A 17,402-nucleotide genomic window follows, 5' to 3' on the forward strand; every position below is an offset into this window, starting at 1 on the left:
AGTTTCACCACAGCTGCAGTGCCTTTAGCCATCACTGCCCTAACCTGTAGATAGGGGTTGCTGTCTTAACTGGACAGCCCCTTTAAATGTCTCCTCAAACGGCCATTACGCTTGCAATACACACAACACGTCAGCCTCTCCCACTCCCTCTGGCTGATACTGCACAGCGGGGCCCCGCGCTGAGGAATGACAGGCGAGGCTCCGCCAGCGCCAGCGCACGCGACGCCTGTGTGGATGCCCGGAAGCAGCATGTTAGGTCACCTGACCTCTTATCCTTCCTGCCAACCAATAGCACGCTGGTATTGCGCGTCGTCACGCTCGTCGCCCCGCCCCTTCCGTCTCTGAGACGCCGGCTGCTGCCGAACGTGACTGGGAATTCCGTGAGGCCTCGCACCGTTTCCTCCGCGACAGCCACCCCCCCCCACCCGGGAGAGACACGTGTTGTGGAGGTGAGCTGCGGTGTCGCTGTGTCTCTAACTCATCATGGCGCCTGTCAGTGCCGGGCTGCTGCAGACGTTGCACGTGTGTGCTGTGCAGATTGAGCGTTTCCACCCCCCATCAGCCACCCTTATCCCCACCATGGGAAATAAATGACTGTTGCTTTTATTCGGATTTGTCATTGCACTTCATAGTCGCAGCTGCTGCAGAACCTCTGAGTAGCAGAGATGTCACATGGTCAGCAGTGACTGGCAGCTTATCCTGTGCATGCGCTTCCAGTCTGGCTGATACCTGTGAGAGATGGCGGTCACTGACAGTCTGCTGCCTGGGGTGATGCATGTATCTTGATAGTCTTGTGGCATCTCCGCCATTGGAGTCCGGTGAACCTGTGTCCATTAGGCCCTGTGCAGATGGCGGTAATGCAGCTGCGCGGCGGTGTCCGTATCGTAGTTGCACCGCCCCAGCGCATGGTGTTCTGGCTATTATGGCTGCGATACAGAGGCTAAAGTATGGCGGCATTATGGCGGTCTGAACACGGCCCTAAAAGCGGTTTTTTCATGTAGCAATTGCATTCCTTTTTTTTTTTCTCCCCAAAAATCCTTAGAAGTTTATGAGGCCTTCAAGGAATTTTCCAGTTTTATGTAAATAACGCTTAGAGGGTTTGTACTAATCTGGTGCCCACCCATAACACGGTCCAGAGCCATTGCCATCAGGCTGGGGAAGCTGCAGGACACATGTAAGAGTCTGTCTTCACACAGTCAGTGATTGTGACGAGCCAAAACCAGTACAATGGAAAGATCTGCGCTAGTGATGAGCGAATCCATTCACCTGCACAAATTGACATTTGGGAGGGAGCGTGCCCACAGCTTTAGACGCTCGCTCTGCCGACAGATTAATTATGGCCATCGCTTGTAAAATCCTGGACAACCCCTTTAAGGTCGTCTTACATGGAGCAATCATAGGGTTAATTATCAGTGATAAGTGTTTATAGAAACGCTCCTCCTTCCCGATAATTGCCCTTCGTAAAGGTGCTGGTGATCACCCATTGAACTTGTCATTCGGCCAGCATCAAAACCTATCATTTTGGGGGCAGCAGAAAGTCCTGTCTAAATAAATGTATATGAGGCCGAGGAGGGATTGTTAGACACCTTCACAGACGGCACAAAATTCCACGACTGAAAATCAGTTCCATTCTTTTGAATGGGGCAGCGAGCACATGGATTTCTGGAAGCCCCAACTGATTGTCACAGGATGTTCTGCCCCGTGTGAAGGTGATTGCTGCATGTCCTTACAGTTCTCACCCCTTCTGGTGGTCAGGCAATTATCTGGAACCTCTAGGGGGAGATCTACCAAATGAAAGGCGGAATATGATTGATTGCTAGGGGCAACTAAGCCAGTTCTACTTTATACCAGTTTGAGAAATCCCCCCCCCCCCTTAGGCCTCATGCACACGACCGTTGTGTGTTTTACGGTCCGCAAACCACGGATGGCGTCTGTGTGCATTCCGCAATTTGCAGAACGGCACTGACAGCCTTTAATAAAACTGCCTATTCTTGTCTGCAAAGCGTAGATAAGAATTGGACAGGTTTTTTTTTTTTTTGCGGACCACGGAACGGAGCAACGGATGCCGACAGCACATGGAGTGCTGTCCGCATCTTTTGCGGCCCCATTGAAGTGAATGGGTCCGCATCCGAGCCGCCAAAACTGCGGCTGAGATGCGGACCAAAACAACGGCCGTGTGCATGAGGCCTTAGTTCGTTCCCGATCACTGCCTGGAACATCAGTCCATGTGAAAGGATGATTAGGGGCCGTTCACACTGTGTCTTTTGACAGCGAAATTTGATGCAGATTCTGGGCCAGAAAGCCGCCAGGTGGCCACAGGGAAACCGCCTCACGTTTTCTACGGGAGGTCGCAGTCTTTCTGCAGTGGTAAAACCCCCTTCCCCCCGGATAACAGCTATTCACCAGTGTGTGCTCATTTAAGGCTACTTTCACACTTAAGTTAATATTTTCCGGTATTGAGATCCGTCAAAGGGTCTCAATACCGGAAAAAAGCGCTTCCGTTTTGTCCTGATTCATTATCAATGTGGACAAAACGTAACTGAACAGAACGCTCCAAAATGCATTCTGTTCTCATACCGGAGAGCGAACCGCACCATGTTGTAGTTTGCTTTCCGTCCTGGGATGTGGAGCAAGACGGATCCGGCATGGCCCCCAATGCAAGTCAATTGGGACGGATCAATTTTCTCTGACACAATAAAAAACGGATCCGTCCTCCATTGACTTTCATTGGAGTTCATGACGGATCCGTCTTGGCAATGTTAAAGATAATACAACCGGATCCGTTCACGGATGCAGATGGTTGTATTATCAGTAACGGAAGCGTTTTTTGCTGAACCCTGCCGGATCTAGTAAAAAACGCTAGTGTGAAAGTAGCCTTAGGTGAATTCACACACTGCAGATTAGTTGCAGAAATTGCAGCCACCAAAATTCTGTCCCATGTCCTTGAATAGGCTTGTTTTTCAGCACATATTTCTGCAAACCCCATGCAGATGAATGGGACAGTTGCAGAAATTTCTGCAACAAATCTGCCACATGTGACTTCACCCTTAGGCTCTGTTCACATGGGGAAAATCTGCAGCAGATTCAGTGCCTGAATACAGTCCACATTCAAAACGGCATCAACGGCTTCTTGTTGGAGATCGTTTAGGCCTCAAGCACACGGCCGTTGCCTGGCCTCGCCCCTATTGCGGGCACCGGCCGCGTGTTCACCGTATCACGGATGCGGACACATTTTACTTGAATGGGTCCACAATCCGGAAGGTCCGGTGTGGAACAGAGGCACAGAACCCCATGGAAGCATCAAGCACTACAGAGTGCTTCTGGGGGGTTTCTCTCCGGGCCTCCGCACCGCCAAAAAATAGAAGATGTTGTGTGGACGGATCATGGGGCCATGCAAGTTGAATGGGTCTGGATCCGTCTGCGGAATCCGCACGGGTGTTGCCCGTGCATTGGGGTCCCCAATGTATGCCTCCCAAGTGTCCCTCTTTTTAACCCAAGTCCCTCTTTGATGCTTAAACGTCTCTCTTTTTGACCTGGGGAATTTGTGCATTAATACATTTACTAAACTATCTGTATGGTCTCTACCTGTATATTAGACCTGAACTTCAGAAATTTGGTGCAATTTGTACATTAAAATTTCTATAATCTGATGATTTATGTGCTAATATTTAAATGGATGTTGAAGCGCAAGAAGAAAATTGTCCCAGGGCTCCAGATGCTGTAAAAACATAAAGATCATCAATATCTGACCGGCGGGGGTCTGACACCTGGGACCCCCACCGATCAGCTGTTTGAGAAGGCAGCGGCGCTGGCAGTAGTGCCGCGGCCTTCTTGCTGTTTTCCGCAGGCCCAGTGACGTCACTACTAGTATCAATGGCCTGGGTGGGGCTAAGCGCCATTCAAATGAACAGAGCTTAGCCGCGCCCAGGCCAGTTGATACTAGTCGTGACGTCACTGGGCCTGCGGTAAACAGTGAGAAGGCTGGAGCACCGCTGCCTTCTCAAACAGCTGATCGGCGGGGGTCCAGGGTGTCGGACCCCCGCCGGTCAAATGCTGATGATCTGTTCAGAGGATAGGTCATGAGTTTAAACAAACTGCAGAACTCCTTTAAGTAGAGGATCCGGCAGGCTGCGCTGTGCTGGCACAGCCTACCAGATCCACAAGCGGAAATGTGAACGAGGCCTAAGCTTCCCTTTACTGGTCCATCCAAATGGTGGTGATGGAAGGGGGGTGGGGTCTAATGTTTGCCAAACCCCCATATTCTTGTAAGACCTCTTAAAGTGAATGGGAGCAGCACTGCTGTACCATCCCCGGCCATTGTAGGGAGAGCTGTGCTGTTCTGGAGAGCGGCAGTATTTTCAAATATCTGGGAGTCGGACCCTCAGCCATCTGATATTGATAACCTAGCTAGTTGTCACCCACATTTAATACCTGTCACATGCTTGGCCTGGCAGTGGCCTTTCTCCCAGAAGAACAAAAGGATCGGGCGAAAAAATTCTAATTGCCCAAATCTTCTCTCTCTTGTCATCATCTGTTGAGGGATAATTGGGAGCTCCCCATACACATTAGGGTCCATTCACACGTCCACAAATGGGTCCGCATCCGTTCCGCAATATCGGGAACGGGTGCAGACCCATTTATTCTCAATGGGGCAGGAATGGATGCGGAGAACACACTATGTGCTCTCCACATCCCCGGAGTGCGGCCCCGAACTTCCGGGCCGCGGCTCCGCAAAAAAATAGAACATGTCCTATTCTTGTCCGCAATTGCGGACAAGAAAAGGCATTTTCTATGAGAGTGTCGGCAATGTGCAGTCCGAAAAATGCGGAACGCACATTGCCGGTGTCAGTGTTTTGTGGATCCACAATTTAAGATACCTCTGTCACATGCTGCATGCTACATGTAAGTATTTTTGCACATCGAGCTGAGTTGCTTTGGGGCTTGTGTGGCATTTCATTCTCATTTATCGCTGTGGTTCCCGGGCAGAGTCGATGCCGTCAGTTGCTCATATTGATGGCGTCAGGTGTCGTTTTTGGAAAGTGTGCGCTCAGCTTATTCGCTGTGGCCCCCTCTATTATTAGCCTGCTGGGTGTCTGCATGTGCAGCGCATGGTGTGGATTTAAAGTGTGATTTGTGTAACTGGAAGAAATGCTCCTTTCTCTGATCTTCACACTGTTCTTTGTCCTCTCTTAAAGCGATGCAATAATGGCTCCAAAAAAGGTACACGCTTATTACTTCCATTTACTGGTAATAACCGATAGCCATAGAGAGTAATTAGGTGTGTGTGTGTTTTTTAACACTTTAGATGCCCCCCAAGAAAGCAGACGATGGACCAAAACAGCACCCGATTATCGGAAGATTTGGGACCTCTTTGAAGATTGGAATCGTGGGGCTGCCAAACGTAGGGTATGTAAATGAACCCATCCGTATTATTTCAGTCGGGAACGTGAAGGGTTAACCTTAGAGACGCCAGAGTCGCCCGCTGTGTTTAACCCTTCGTGGTCACATTGCAGCTGTCCTTGTTTAAAGTGCACCTGCTTAATGACAGGTGCACTTTAAAAAGCTTGGCCGAATGGCAGCTGAGGACATTAGGACACAAAAAGCAGTAGCCTCCATGTGGTGCAGATCTTCATAACGCGGGTCTTCATTAACGTTCACCTCAAACCTCTTTCACCGGGTTGTTCGGTGTATAATATGTTTATAGTATCACCAAGGAAAGACCGTGGACAGTCTATTTAGATATGCTAATAAGTTATATTCTCATAAAGCGTATCTCCCACTGGAGTGGTCCACTGTGGAGGTTTGTCTACAGGGTGTCATGATGCAGATCCAGCAACGGCAGGGCAAATGTAAAAGGCGGCTTCAGGCATTGTATAGTACTCTAGAAGTGGCAGCTTCAGGCATCGTAGAGAACTCTAGAAGTGGCAGCTTCAGGCATTGTATAGTACTCTAAAAGTGGCAGCTTCAGGCATCGTAGAGAACTCTAGAAGTGGCAGCTTCAGGCCTTGTGCAAGACTGTAGAAGTGGCAGCTTCAGGCATCGTATAGTACTCTAGAAGTGGCAGCTTCAGGCATCGTATAGTACTCTAGAAGTGGCAGCTTCAGGCATTGTATAGTACTCTAGAAGTGGCAGCTTCAGGCATTATATAGTATCTAGAAGTGGTAGCTTCAGGCCTTGTGCAAGACTCTAGAAGTGGCAGCTTTAGGCATTGTATAGTACTCTAGAAGTGGCAGCTTCAGGCATCGTAGAGTACTCTAGAAGTGGCAGCTTCAGGCATTGTATAGTATCTAGAAGTGGCAGCTTCAGGCATTGTATAGTACTCTAGAAGTGGCAGCTTCAGGCATCGCAGAGAACTCTAGAAGTGGCAGCTTCAGGCCTTGTGCAAGACTGTAGAAGTGGCAGCTCAGGCATTGTATAGTACTCTAGAAGTGGCAGCTTCAGGCATTGTATAGTATCTAGAAGTGGCAGCTTCAGGCATTGTATAGTACTCTAGAAGTGGCAGCTTCAGGCATCGCAGAGAAATCTAGAAGTGGCAGCTTCAGGCCTTGTGCAAGACTGTAGAAGTGGCAGCTTCAGGCATTGTATAGTACTCTAGAAGTGGCAGCTTCAGGCATTGTATAGTACTCTAGAAGTGGCAGCTTCAGGCATTGTATAGTACTCTAGAAGTGGCAGCTTCAGGCATTGTATAGTACTCTAGAAGTGGCAGCTTCAGGCATTGTATAGTACTCTAGAAGTGGCAGCTTCAGGCATTGTATATTACTCTAGAAGTTGCAGCTTCAGGCATCGCAGAGAACTCTAGAAGTGGCAGCTTCAGGCCTTGTGCAAGACTAGAAGTGGCAGCTTCAGGCATTGTATAGTACTCTAGAAGTGGCAGCTTCAGGCATCGTATAGTTCTCTAGAAGTGGTAGCTTCAGGCATTATATAGTACTCTAGAAGTGGTAGCTTCAGGCGTTGTGCAAGACTCTAGAAGTGGCAGCTTCAGGCATTGTATAGTACTCTAGAAGTAGCAGCTTCAGGCATCGTACAGGACTTTAGAAGTCGCAGCTTCAGGCATTGTATAGTACTCTAGAAGTGGCAGCTTCAGGCATTGTATAGTACTCTAGAAGTGGCAGCTTCAGGCATTATATAGTATCTAGAAGTGGTAGCTTCAGGCCTTGTGCAAGACTCTAGAAGTGGCAGCTTTAGGCATTGTATAGTACTCTAGAAGTAGCAGCTTCAGGCATCGTACAGGACTTTAGAAGTCGCAGCTTCAGGCATTGTATAGTACTCTAGAAGTGGCAGCTTCAGGCATTGTATAGTACTCTAGAAGTGGCAGCTTCAGGCATTATATAGTATCTAGAAGTGGTAGCTTCAGGCCTTGTGCAAGACTCTAGAAGTGGCAGCTTTAGGCATTGTATAGTACTCTAGAAGTAGCAGCTTCAGGCATGGCACAGGACTCTAGAAGTAGCAGCTTCAGACACCATACAGGACAGCTTGAGGTGTTGTACGGTACAATCAAAGTAGTAGCTTCACGTATTGTGCAGTAATATTGAAGTGCCAGCTTCATAGGGTACAGTGGAACTGGTAGCTTCAGTCATTGTACACTAATCTAGAAGTGGCAGTTTCAGGTATCATATGGTACTCTAGAAGTCAGACATGGTCCAGTGCTGTGGAAATGTTTCTGTACTGAGACAGTAGTGATTATTAGGTAATTCATCTGGACCTTCAGAATAACTGTAGAAAAGGCACTACAGTCAGCATCTCCTCCCCGTAATATGGGAGTAATCGGTTATATTAGGCTCCACGGCAAATGCAGACTAGATATAGACTGGGTTTATTTCCCCTTTAGCACGCCGCTTAGCTGGTCACCGCTGTCCTCGCAGTAGAACCTCAGTGAGATTATACCGTCCTCTCTGAACACCAGCGCCATCGTCCTGTAGACGTTTTGTTCATAGCTTCCAACCCTACTTAAGTCTTGGGGATTTGTCCTCGCACTCCTCTGGATGATCAGTGGGGGTCAATGTGAGCTTATACATTGATCCTGTTAGGACTGTATTACACCAACAGATTGTGGTCTGTATAACAAAAGATCTGGGTGTGTAAACGGTCATCTGACCAATGATTGGCCAGAAAATCTGTCAGATAATCTGCTGGTGTAATACAGCCCTTCAGGAGAGGCCATCAATAGCAGTTCGGTGGAGGGGCCACTGTTTGCTGCATGTATTGGGAAACCAGTAGAATAGATCTCATTTAAAGGGAATTAGTCAGCAGGCTGACCATGCTGAACTGCTGACTGCTCTAGCTAGGGGCTGTGGAGAGCAAGACAAGTCATATTTTTTGTGGAGCTTTTATTATCAGGAGTTGTGTGAAGATGAGCTTACATTCTGCCAGATTCTTCTCTGATTAAATTTTGTCGAATGCCTACAGCCTAGCTGCAGAAACAGAAGATTGGTACTGACCTGCTCCACGTCGTTCCGGTCCTCTGCGCTTCCTCCACTGTCTCCAGCTTTCGGTCCTCGCACTGTTTACATTTGGCGGTACATGGGCACGGTCACATGCTCTGCTGTATCCAATAACTGGCTTCAGCGGAGATGGGCCGCGAGCAGCATGTCACCACTGGCGTCAGCGGAGCACGAGACCATGCCGAGGTGTATACAGGGCAGGGAGCGGAAGGTGGAGGTAAGTATGAATCTTCTGTTTTAGGGGGCAGTCTGCGGGCTTTAGATAAAATGTAATTATTACTGGAAAACAACTTTAAAGGGGTTTTCTGGGAATTTCGTATTGATGACCTATCCTCAGGATCAGCTGCATGAGGCTGTGGTGCTCCATAAGCGTGTAGTCCTCTTCCTAGGCCAGTGATGTCACTGTACATTGGTCACATGGCCTAGACGCTGGGCTGTCATAGCAAGTGAAGCCGCTATACAGTGTACGGCGCTGTGCTTGGTGGGCTGTGAAGAGGCGGACATATGCTGAGTGCCGTGGCTTCTCCAAACAGCTGATCAGTGGGTATCCCGGAAGTTGGACCCCCACCGGTCTCATATTTATGTCCTGTAGCATCCCACCAGGAGACTACTACAGCTGTCGTTTAGAGGGGAGGGACTGTTAAGCAGCTCAATGCACATGCCACCTCCTGGCCACTTAAAGGAGTATTATCACCTCAGAGAATAGAGGTATATTGTCTGATAGGTGCGGGTCCCACCTTTGGGACCTGCACCTATCTTGTAACCGGAGCCTTTAAAGTCACGGAGGGCCGAAAATAGCTGAGCGGCCCCATAGAAATTAAAGGGAGCGGTGGCCGCACATGCGTGGTGCGCCCTTCGTGACTTTTAAGGCTCCCAGAGGTGGGTCCCGCACAATTGCATATCCAAGCAACAGGTCCCCATTGCCTGAGATGATACAGCCCCTTTAAGGACACACACAATAATACAATCTAAAAAAATAGAAAGGAAAAAAAGAAAAATACTGTCCATAATCACATTTTAAGTGATCTATCTAGTACTGAAAAATATTAGTAAAATTCCCATGAGGTTCTTAGCTCACATTTTGACGCTCCTCTGGATGGTGACCTCCTTGAAGTGGTTCTCCACCGCACGGAGTTACTTGGCTTGTAGTGCAGATCGGAGCAGTCCGCGCTAGCTTTGTGCCATTACTGTTCATACATCTGCTGTATTAATATTCTGGGCCTTTTGCCAAAGAGAATTTCCATCCCATTGTCGTTACATAATTGGAGGTAATGTCGTAGTAGGTCCAAGGCCTGTTTAAATGAAAGTAGGTCTAATTTAGCTGACTGTTAAACCGTACTTACCGTCAGGTGAGTCGGCGCAGTGGTGGTAATCTGGTAACGGTTCATTCTCCTGGCTAATGGTTTGCTGATTACCCTAACAGTTTCCCCGGCCGCTCTTCCAGTGTTGACATGTAATCAGCTCACGTTGGGGATATTTTAATGTGCCTTGTAAGTAACCTGTGCTATTTGTTGGGGAATACATGTAAAAAAATAAAAATAAAGTTGGTGTTAAAATAGTAGGAATTTCTAAATTGCAGACCTATAGTGGGGTTAGGTGCAGTGTCTGTGTGCCGCCATAATGTACCCTCATGAGTATAGGAGAATAAAATTACCGTTATCTGATTGTGCCCAGGGTCAACTGTGGAGGGCAGTGGTTACAGCTATACCACGGATCCAGACTGTTTAACCCTTGAGATGCCTCAGTCATTACCAGTTAGGGCATCAGCAAACGGAGGCGGCTCCATATGACTTTAGATTAGCAGCAGATTTGCGGCACAATACGAGATTCTGCTACAGATTGGCCGGGAATTGCTCCCTTTGCATTTCAAAGGCTGAGTTTGGCAGAATTTCTACACGGCATGAGTGCTGGTATATTCTGGTACCTGTGGAAGGAGGTTTGAAAATCCCATCCCTTGTATCATCCTGTAACTTTGCCTCTGAACCCAGCCTAAGTCTTCCCATCTTTAAGGGGGTTGTCTCATTTAGGCAATTGTCTTATAGGTGCAGGTCCCTCCCCTGTTACCAGCACCTATATCGGGAATGGAACCCGGTCAGGCCACCGCCAAGCGCTCTCCCCATAGAAGTGAATAGGAGCGCACTGCACACGACCGGCCACCACTCCCATTCACTTCTATGGGCCCGACGGAAATAGCCGAGCCAGTGCCTCGACTATTTTTTAGTGGCCCCATTGAATAGGAATGGAGGGTGAGGAAGGATGCACATGAGCAGTGCGTCCTCCACCACTTTTGGGGCTCTGTTCCAATATAGGTGCGGGGTACCAGTGGTGGGAGAGCCAATGGCAGGCGGTGACGGGCATGAGCCTCCCTAGCATCGCCAGGGCTCCCCATGACGGCATTCAGTTTGACGCAGGTCATGTACAGGTAATGACTAGCTGCAGTGGTGACGTGTCTCCCATGTGACACCTCACTGCTGTAGTGGCTGCATAACCCTGCAGCAGTATACAGAATGTCAGCTCTGCCGCCAAAACAGTACGTCACTAGCAGCAGGCTGAGGGAAGAGGACACAGAGGGGGGCTCCGAAAGTAAAGTTCTTTTTTTTTTTTTTTTTATGTCCATATAAAGAAAAATGCAGCCGGCACTGCCTAATGTCCAGCAGGATCCACACCTGCTCCATAAACATGCCTCAGTCCGGGGGTGCTCTGCCAAGTAGACCTATATTCAAATAGTTTAAAGAAGAAAAAACGCGGCACTCGCCATCAACTTCCTTTTTGCAGCTTTAGGCCTCATGCACACGACCGTTAGTTTTTTGTGGTTCCGCAAACCGTGGATTGCACTTTGTCAAGCCTCCCATGGCGTGGTGGGGAGGTATGCTATATGTATCACTCCCACGTCGTGGTCGAACAGGTGAAATGATCACTTCAATCTACAACTTGATGTCCTTATAAAAAAACATAGATAAACATCAATATATTCGAAAACCATTTCATACAAGCACAGCTAAGTCATTTATGTCATTTAATCCCAGAGGCATCAGTTTTAATGATCCATGCGGCTTCCCGCTGTAATAATCTGCGCTTCCTCCTCGTTCAGGCATATGGACTACCGCTATCCCTGCACGCTTCCGCACTTCATCTCTGCCTCCATGTACATCATGTATGTGCTCAATAAGTCGAGTCGCTCCAATTCTACTTTCTATAGATTTTTTTGGTGTTCCCTGAATCGCACGGAGAGAGGTCTAAAGGTCTCACCCACATAAAACCTCCCACATGGGCGTCTTGCAGTATATGAAGTGTTTCACTGTATGTCCCACTCCTCCTATGTCCACATATGAAATTCCCTCTCGGTGTACATTTCCCTAACCAATTTAAATCAGTTTTTGGTAGGTTGCTCCTGGTGATGACATCCCCTATGGTTCTACTCCTTCTGAAATTAATAATGGGACTGGTGTGTGCCCACCCCGTTCCAGCATATGCCAGTCGTTGAGGATCCCACTCCTAATTACTGGGGCCATGGGAGAATAGTCAAATGTGAACACTGTCCAAGCGTTTTCACGGTTCCTTTTGTTTTTCCCTTTTCTTCAGTGTTAGTGCCTTGTTTTGCTTCCGTTTACATGCCCTCACATAAGCTCTATCTATGATATATTCAGGATATCCTCTCTGGAGGAAACGTCTCTTCAGCTCCTTACATTGCTCCTCAAACTCTATTTGGGTCCTCACTTTTCTCGTCAAGCGCGTTAGTTTGGCCGCAAGGGACTGCCGTCTTAACATGGGGCGGGTGAAAATGTTTATAATGTAACAATGCATTTGTGGACGTAGGTTTTCTGTATACAGTGGTGGTATGTAGACTCCCATCCCTGATCATAACCTTAACATGCAGAAACTCAAGTTCTTCTTTTTCTATTCTGCTGGTAAATCGCATGTTCATATCATTTGCATTCTTAAGATATTCCACAAATGCATTGAATACCACCATGTCACCCGTCCAAATTATGAACACGTCATCGATATATCTCAAAAATAATCTGATATGCTGCACAAAAGGATTCCTCATCGTGAATAGATATTTCTCTTCAAAGGATGCAAGAAATAAATTGGCAAAGGTGCAGGAGACTGGTGTCCCCATCGCCGTACCTGAGCGAACTCGTGTTTTAAGTTCGGCGTCTAAAGTTCAGGAGCAGGTTATCGAAGTATCCCGTTATGGATTCTAAATTCCGTTATGGTCCGTGGTAGCGGAATCCATAACGGGATACTTCAATAACCCGAACTTTAGACGCCGAACTTAAAACACAAGTTCGCTAGTGTTAATACATATGATAACGCGTGGGTGACAAAGTCCACGTATAAAGCACTCCTGCCTGTTTTCTCCAACATGTCTCGGATTGTCTGTACCCCCAGTTCCTGGGGGATTCTAGTGTATGGGGTCTCCACATCTATCGATGCCAACAAAAAATCATCTTGGCATTCGATATCTTTGAGAACTTCCAAAAAAAATCATCCAGATAGGAGGGAATCCCTTTTAGCAATGGATGTAACATCCAATCCAGGTATTGGGAAAGGGGCTCGGTAACCGATCCGATCCCTGATGCAATAGGCCGTCCAGGTGGGTCCACCAGTGATTTGTGGATTTTAGGTACACAGTACCATACTGGTTTGGTAGGGAACTGGGGGTACAGTCTCTCTGCCGTGCGTTGAAACAACACTCCCATATCAACATATTTCCTCTCAGCTGCTGTTGATATTTTAATGTGGGGTTGGATTGGAGAAGTGCATATGTGTTCCTATCACTCAATTGTCGTTCCGCTTCTTTTATGTAACTGGTTTGAGAATTCTATCCTCATGCTTTGCGAGCCGGCCCAGAGCTTTATTTTCACCTTCCTTTAGATTGGATTCGCCAGTGGGAAACGGGTCTATACTGCTGCCGGTCGGCAAGGGTGCAGAGAAAGCGGACTTAATCCCTTTTCTGAAATATTCATATTGATTTGACGCTTCATGTTGCCCATCGCATCCCTGTAGCTCCAATAGTGTATCTATCATCTGTCTGTCTAACCTATCGGTGTATTGTCCAAAGTGGAAACCCAGGGGGCCTATTGTGATAGGTTGTTCTAATTCTATGACTTCTCTAGATGTTTCGTTCATATTTCGAAAAAAATAATTTTGCTTTAAATAAATCACTTCAAAACTAACTTTATCAAACTTCTTAACCATACTAAAATTAAGTCCCCTGGAAAATAAAGATAGACAATCATTATCCAGTTCAGCATCTGTCAGATTCACTACATTGTAGCCCGCCAGCAAATCCTGGACCTCCCCCACATCCAATACTAGCGTCTCCACGCCACTTGTTTCCTTTTGAAACCACTTTTGCAAGACCTTCCTTCTAGTCCTCCTCCTTCTAGTCCTCCTCCTTCTAGTCCTCCTCCTAAAGGGGTTGTGGTCTTAGATGATACGTTCTCCACTAGTTGCTGATAGACGTAAGTATTGCAGCGCTCACCTGTCTATCTCTTTGGGGGGCACGGACAAATGGCCCAGAAACGGTCGTGTAGAAATTGCAAAAGAAGTTGTAGAGTCCAGCTTTCCATAAAAAGATTATTTTATTCATTGGACATAAAATCCAGACATCCAATACAGTATAAAATGTCTACGCGTTTCGGACCCCAATATATGGGTCCTTCATCATGAAGGACCTATATATTGGAGTCCGAAACGCGTAGACATTTTATACTGTATTGGATGTCTGGATTTTATGTCCAATGAATAAAATAATCTTTTTATGGAAGCTGGACTTTACAACTTTTTTGCAAATTCTCCACTAGTTGCATCTTATTCGAGATTTGAATCCCCGCAATCGCTTCCTCCAAAGCGTTTGAGCCTGAATCTGTGGTTCCAATAGTCTTGGGATGTCACTTATTTTGACGTTTCCTCCGTTGAGGACCGTCTCTTAGTCATCCAGTCAAAGATTCTGCCATTATCGTAATCATAGTTATCTTTTTTCCTTTCTTTGATTCAGATTGTACTGGTATTACACGTTTCTCCGGTTGATTCTCAGTCCGTCTTGCTCTCAATTCATTTTTGTCCCTATTGAGTTCGGCCACCACGTCATTATATTCTTTCTCATTTCGCGACAAAATAAGTTGCATAAGTTTAAAGGAGTATTCCAGGTGAATAGATCCCCACTGTTCTGAAAATCCAAGGTCATCCAAGGAACTGGGAAATATCTTTATACATTCTAAGTCCCCTCGCATGCGAGACATATGACTTCAAGGAGTTGATAGTCCAAAAAAACCGCACTTCTTTCAGTGAGTTGGATGACTTTCATCTCTAATGCTCGTATACTCATGACTGTAAGCTGTCTTTGTCATCACACTGTGCAAAGAACGTGCCCGCATCTATCAGCCCCCTGATTAATTGCTGCTTCACACAAAACTTTTTTTTTTTAATCTTTTTTTTTTTTATGAGGTTCCTGAGACTTTGCTAAAATAAAAAAAAAACTTGGACAAACCCCTAATAATCAGTGATGGGAGAATTGTGTCTTGTTCACTTGATTATACCATTAATAACGTATCAAAACCTCACACAGTAAGTAATAGACTAAAAAAATTGTGGCTCTCAATCTGCATAGAGGTAAAAATTCAACACACGCTGAAGGGGATTTTCTGGGGTTCATATTTTGATCTCCTCCGATAGGTCATCAATATCTGATCGGTGGGGATCCTACTCCCGGCACCTCCACCGCTGTTTGAAGAGGACGCAGCGCTTCCGTGACATTGTGTTCGTTGGTCAAATGGCCCAGGTGCAGCTCAGTCCTAGTTAAAGGGGTTCTGCAGTTTAAACTGATGATCTATCCTCTGGATAGATCATCAACATCTAATCGGCGGGGGTCCCGACCCCCGGTACCCCGCCGATCAGCTGTTTGAGGCAGCAGCGCTCCACGAGCGCCACAGCCTTCTCACTGTTTACCGCTGGTCCAGTGACTTCACGACTAGTATCAACTGGCCCTGGGCAGGGCTAAGCCTCGTTCACTTGAATGGAGCTTAGCCGCGCCCAGGCCAGTTGATACTAGTCATGACGTCACTGAGTCAGCGGTAAACAGTGAGAAGGCCGTGGTGCTCCTGGAGCGCCGCTGCCTTCTCAAACAGCTGATCAGTGGGGGTCCCAGTGGTCGGACCCCTGCCGATCAGATGCTGATGATCTATCCAGAGGATAGATCATCAGTTTAAACAAACTGCAGAACCCCTTTAAGTAAATGGCATGGACTGCAATACCAATCACTGCCACTATACAATGTACGGCACTGTGCTTGGTATGCTGTGAAGAGGCTGCCTCACTCACCGGAGCACCATGGCCTCCTCAAAAAGCTGATCGGCTGGGGTGCCGAGAGTCAGACGCTCACCGATTAGATATTGATGTCCTATCCTGAGAGTAGGTCATCAATATAGGAGTCCTGGATAACCCCTCGAAGGCCAGCGTGAACTGCAGGGTTTAAAATGATCACGTAACTAGTTGTGCTCTAGTGCTTACCGCTTTCTGCATTAGTGGAAATATAAACTGAACCAATATTGTATTGGGACCCACTTTTGGTTCTGTCATTTTCCGGTGTCAGAAAGGTTTTTTATTTTTAAAATATATTTTTTAAGGGGGTAAAACAAACTGCACAGTCATTGCTATTAGTTGTTAATCCATTTTAATATGCGCCCACATTGTACAGCATTTCCCAGAAAGCCATAAAACGCATTCCTTACACCTTCTCTTACTTTAACATGAAATCAACTTTCTTTAATGTGTTGACAAAGAGCCAGCGTCCGCGGAAAACTTCCATTTGCACCATTGATCCAAATGAGAGCAGGGGTGCCCAGTCCCAGATGAGAGATTCGATTTTCTGTGTCAACATCACAAGCCAGCAAGGTAAGAGTTACTGCATTGTACAGCAAAGTGTCCTCCCTCTATGATGATGGTGAACCCTACAGTCCTCTAGATGCTGAGGATGCAATCATAAAGCTAGCTGTAAAAGAGCTGGCCCTTGTATTTCTGTATACTCCTGTGGTGCACAGGGGGGTCCAACCATACCATCGCTTGGGTATATCTCATGGAAACTCTGTGCCAGATCAGACCGTAGCTTGTGATTTACCTTCAGTAGTCCTATCTACTATAGACATTTACAGTAAATCCACAGTCCACGAACCCCCCCCCCCCCCCCCGCCCCATTCTGCAAGGCAGGGTGGCCAGAATGTGTGTCTCTCCATTCAGATTTGTAGGAGTTTACAGAAGGAGCAGATAAGCTTAAAGGGTTGTCTCATCATGGACAATGGGGGCATATCGCTAGGATATGGCCCCCATTCTCTTATAGGTGCGGGTCCCACCGCTGGGAGCCGCAGCTATATATAGAGAACGGGGGTATAGAGAAAGGAGCCCTGAAAGTGAAGGAGGGTGCACTGCGCATGCGCAGCCGCCTTCCATTCATTTCCTATGGGGCAGGCGAAAATAGCTCTTTCCTTCGGGCCCCATAGAAGTGAATGGGAGCGGGGGGCCGCACATGCACGGTACGCTGCTATTCACTTCTATGGGGAGCCGGCTTAGTGGTGGCTGACCGGAGTCCCAGCCACCACCTTGCGTGGCTCCGTTCTCGATATAAGACAATGGGGGCATATTCACACGTCCGCAAAATGGGTCCGCATCTGTTCCGCAATTTTGCGGAACGGATGCAGACCCATTCATTTTCAATGGGGGCCAGAATCCGCATTTGCGGATCCGCACTACCGCATCCGTGCTTCCGTTTCTTCCGCAAAAAAATAGACCATGTCCGCAATTGCGGACAAGATTAGGCATTTTCTATTATAGTGCCGCGGAATGCACATTGCCAGTGTCCATGTTTTGCGGATCCGCAAAACACTTACGGACGTGTGAATGGACCGTTAGCCTGTCAATTCAGTCTGCAGATGGTTATAGCCGCCTTGCATGGCGGAA

The 17,402-nt window shown here is 47.3% G+C and overlaps 1 protein-coding gene across 1 annotated transcript in view; it reads left to right on the plus strand.

Moving 5' to 3' along the window:
• The first annotated feature begins 329 nt into the window (after positions 1-329).
• The window catches only part of OLA1 (Obg like ATPase 1), a 159,210-nt gene continuing 142,137 nt past the window's right edge, over positions 330-17,402 (plus strand). The window contains 5 exon segments of the mRNA XM_040440290.1: positions 330-449; positions 5,196-5,220; positions 5,306-5,406; positions 16,201-16,285; positions 16,288-16,343. Coding sequence (XP_040296224.1) covers positions 5,206-5,220; positions 5,306-5,406; positions 16,201-16,285; positions 16,288-16,343 — 257 coding nt within the window. The 5' untranslated portion in view covers positions 330-449; positions 5,196-5,205.

The sequence above is a fragment of the Bufo bufo genome, chromosome 7, assembly GCF_905171765.1.
Source record: "Bufo bufo chromosome 7, aBufBuf1.1, whole genome shotgun sequence".
NCBI lineage: Eukaryota > Metazoa > Chordata > Amphibia > Anura > Bufonidae > Bufo > Bufo bufo.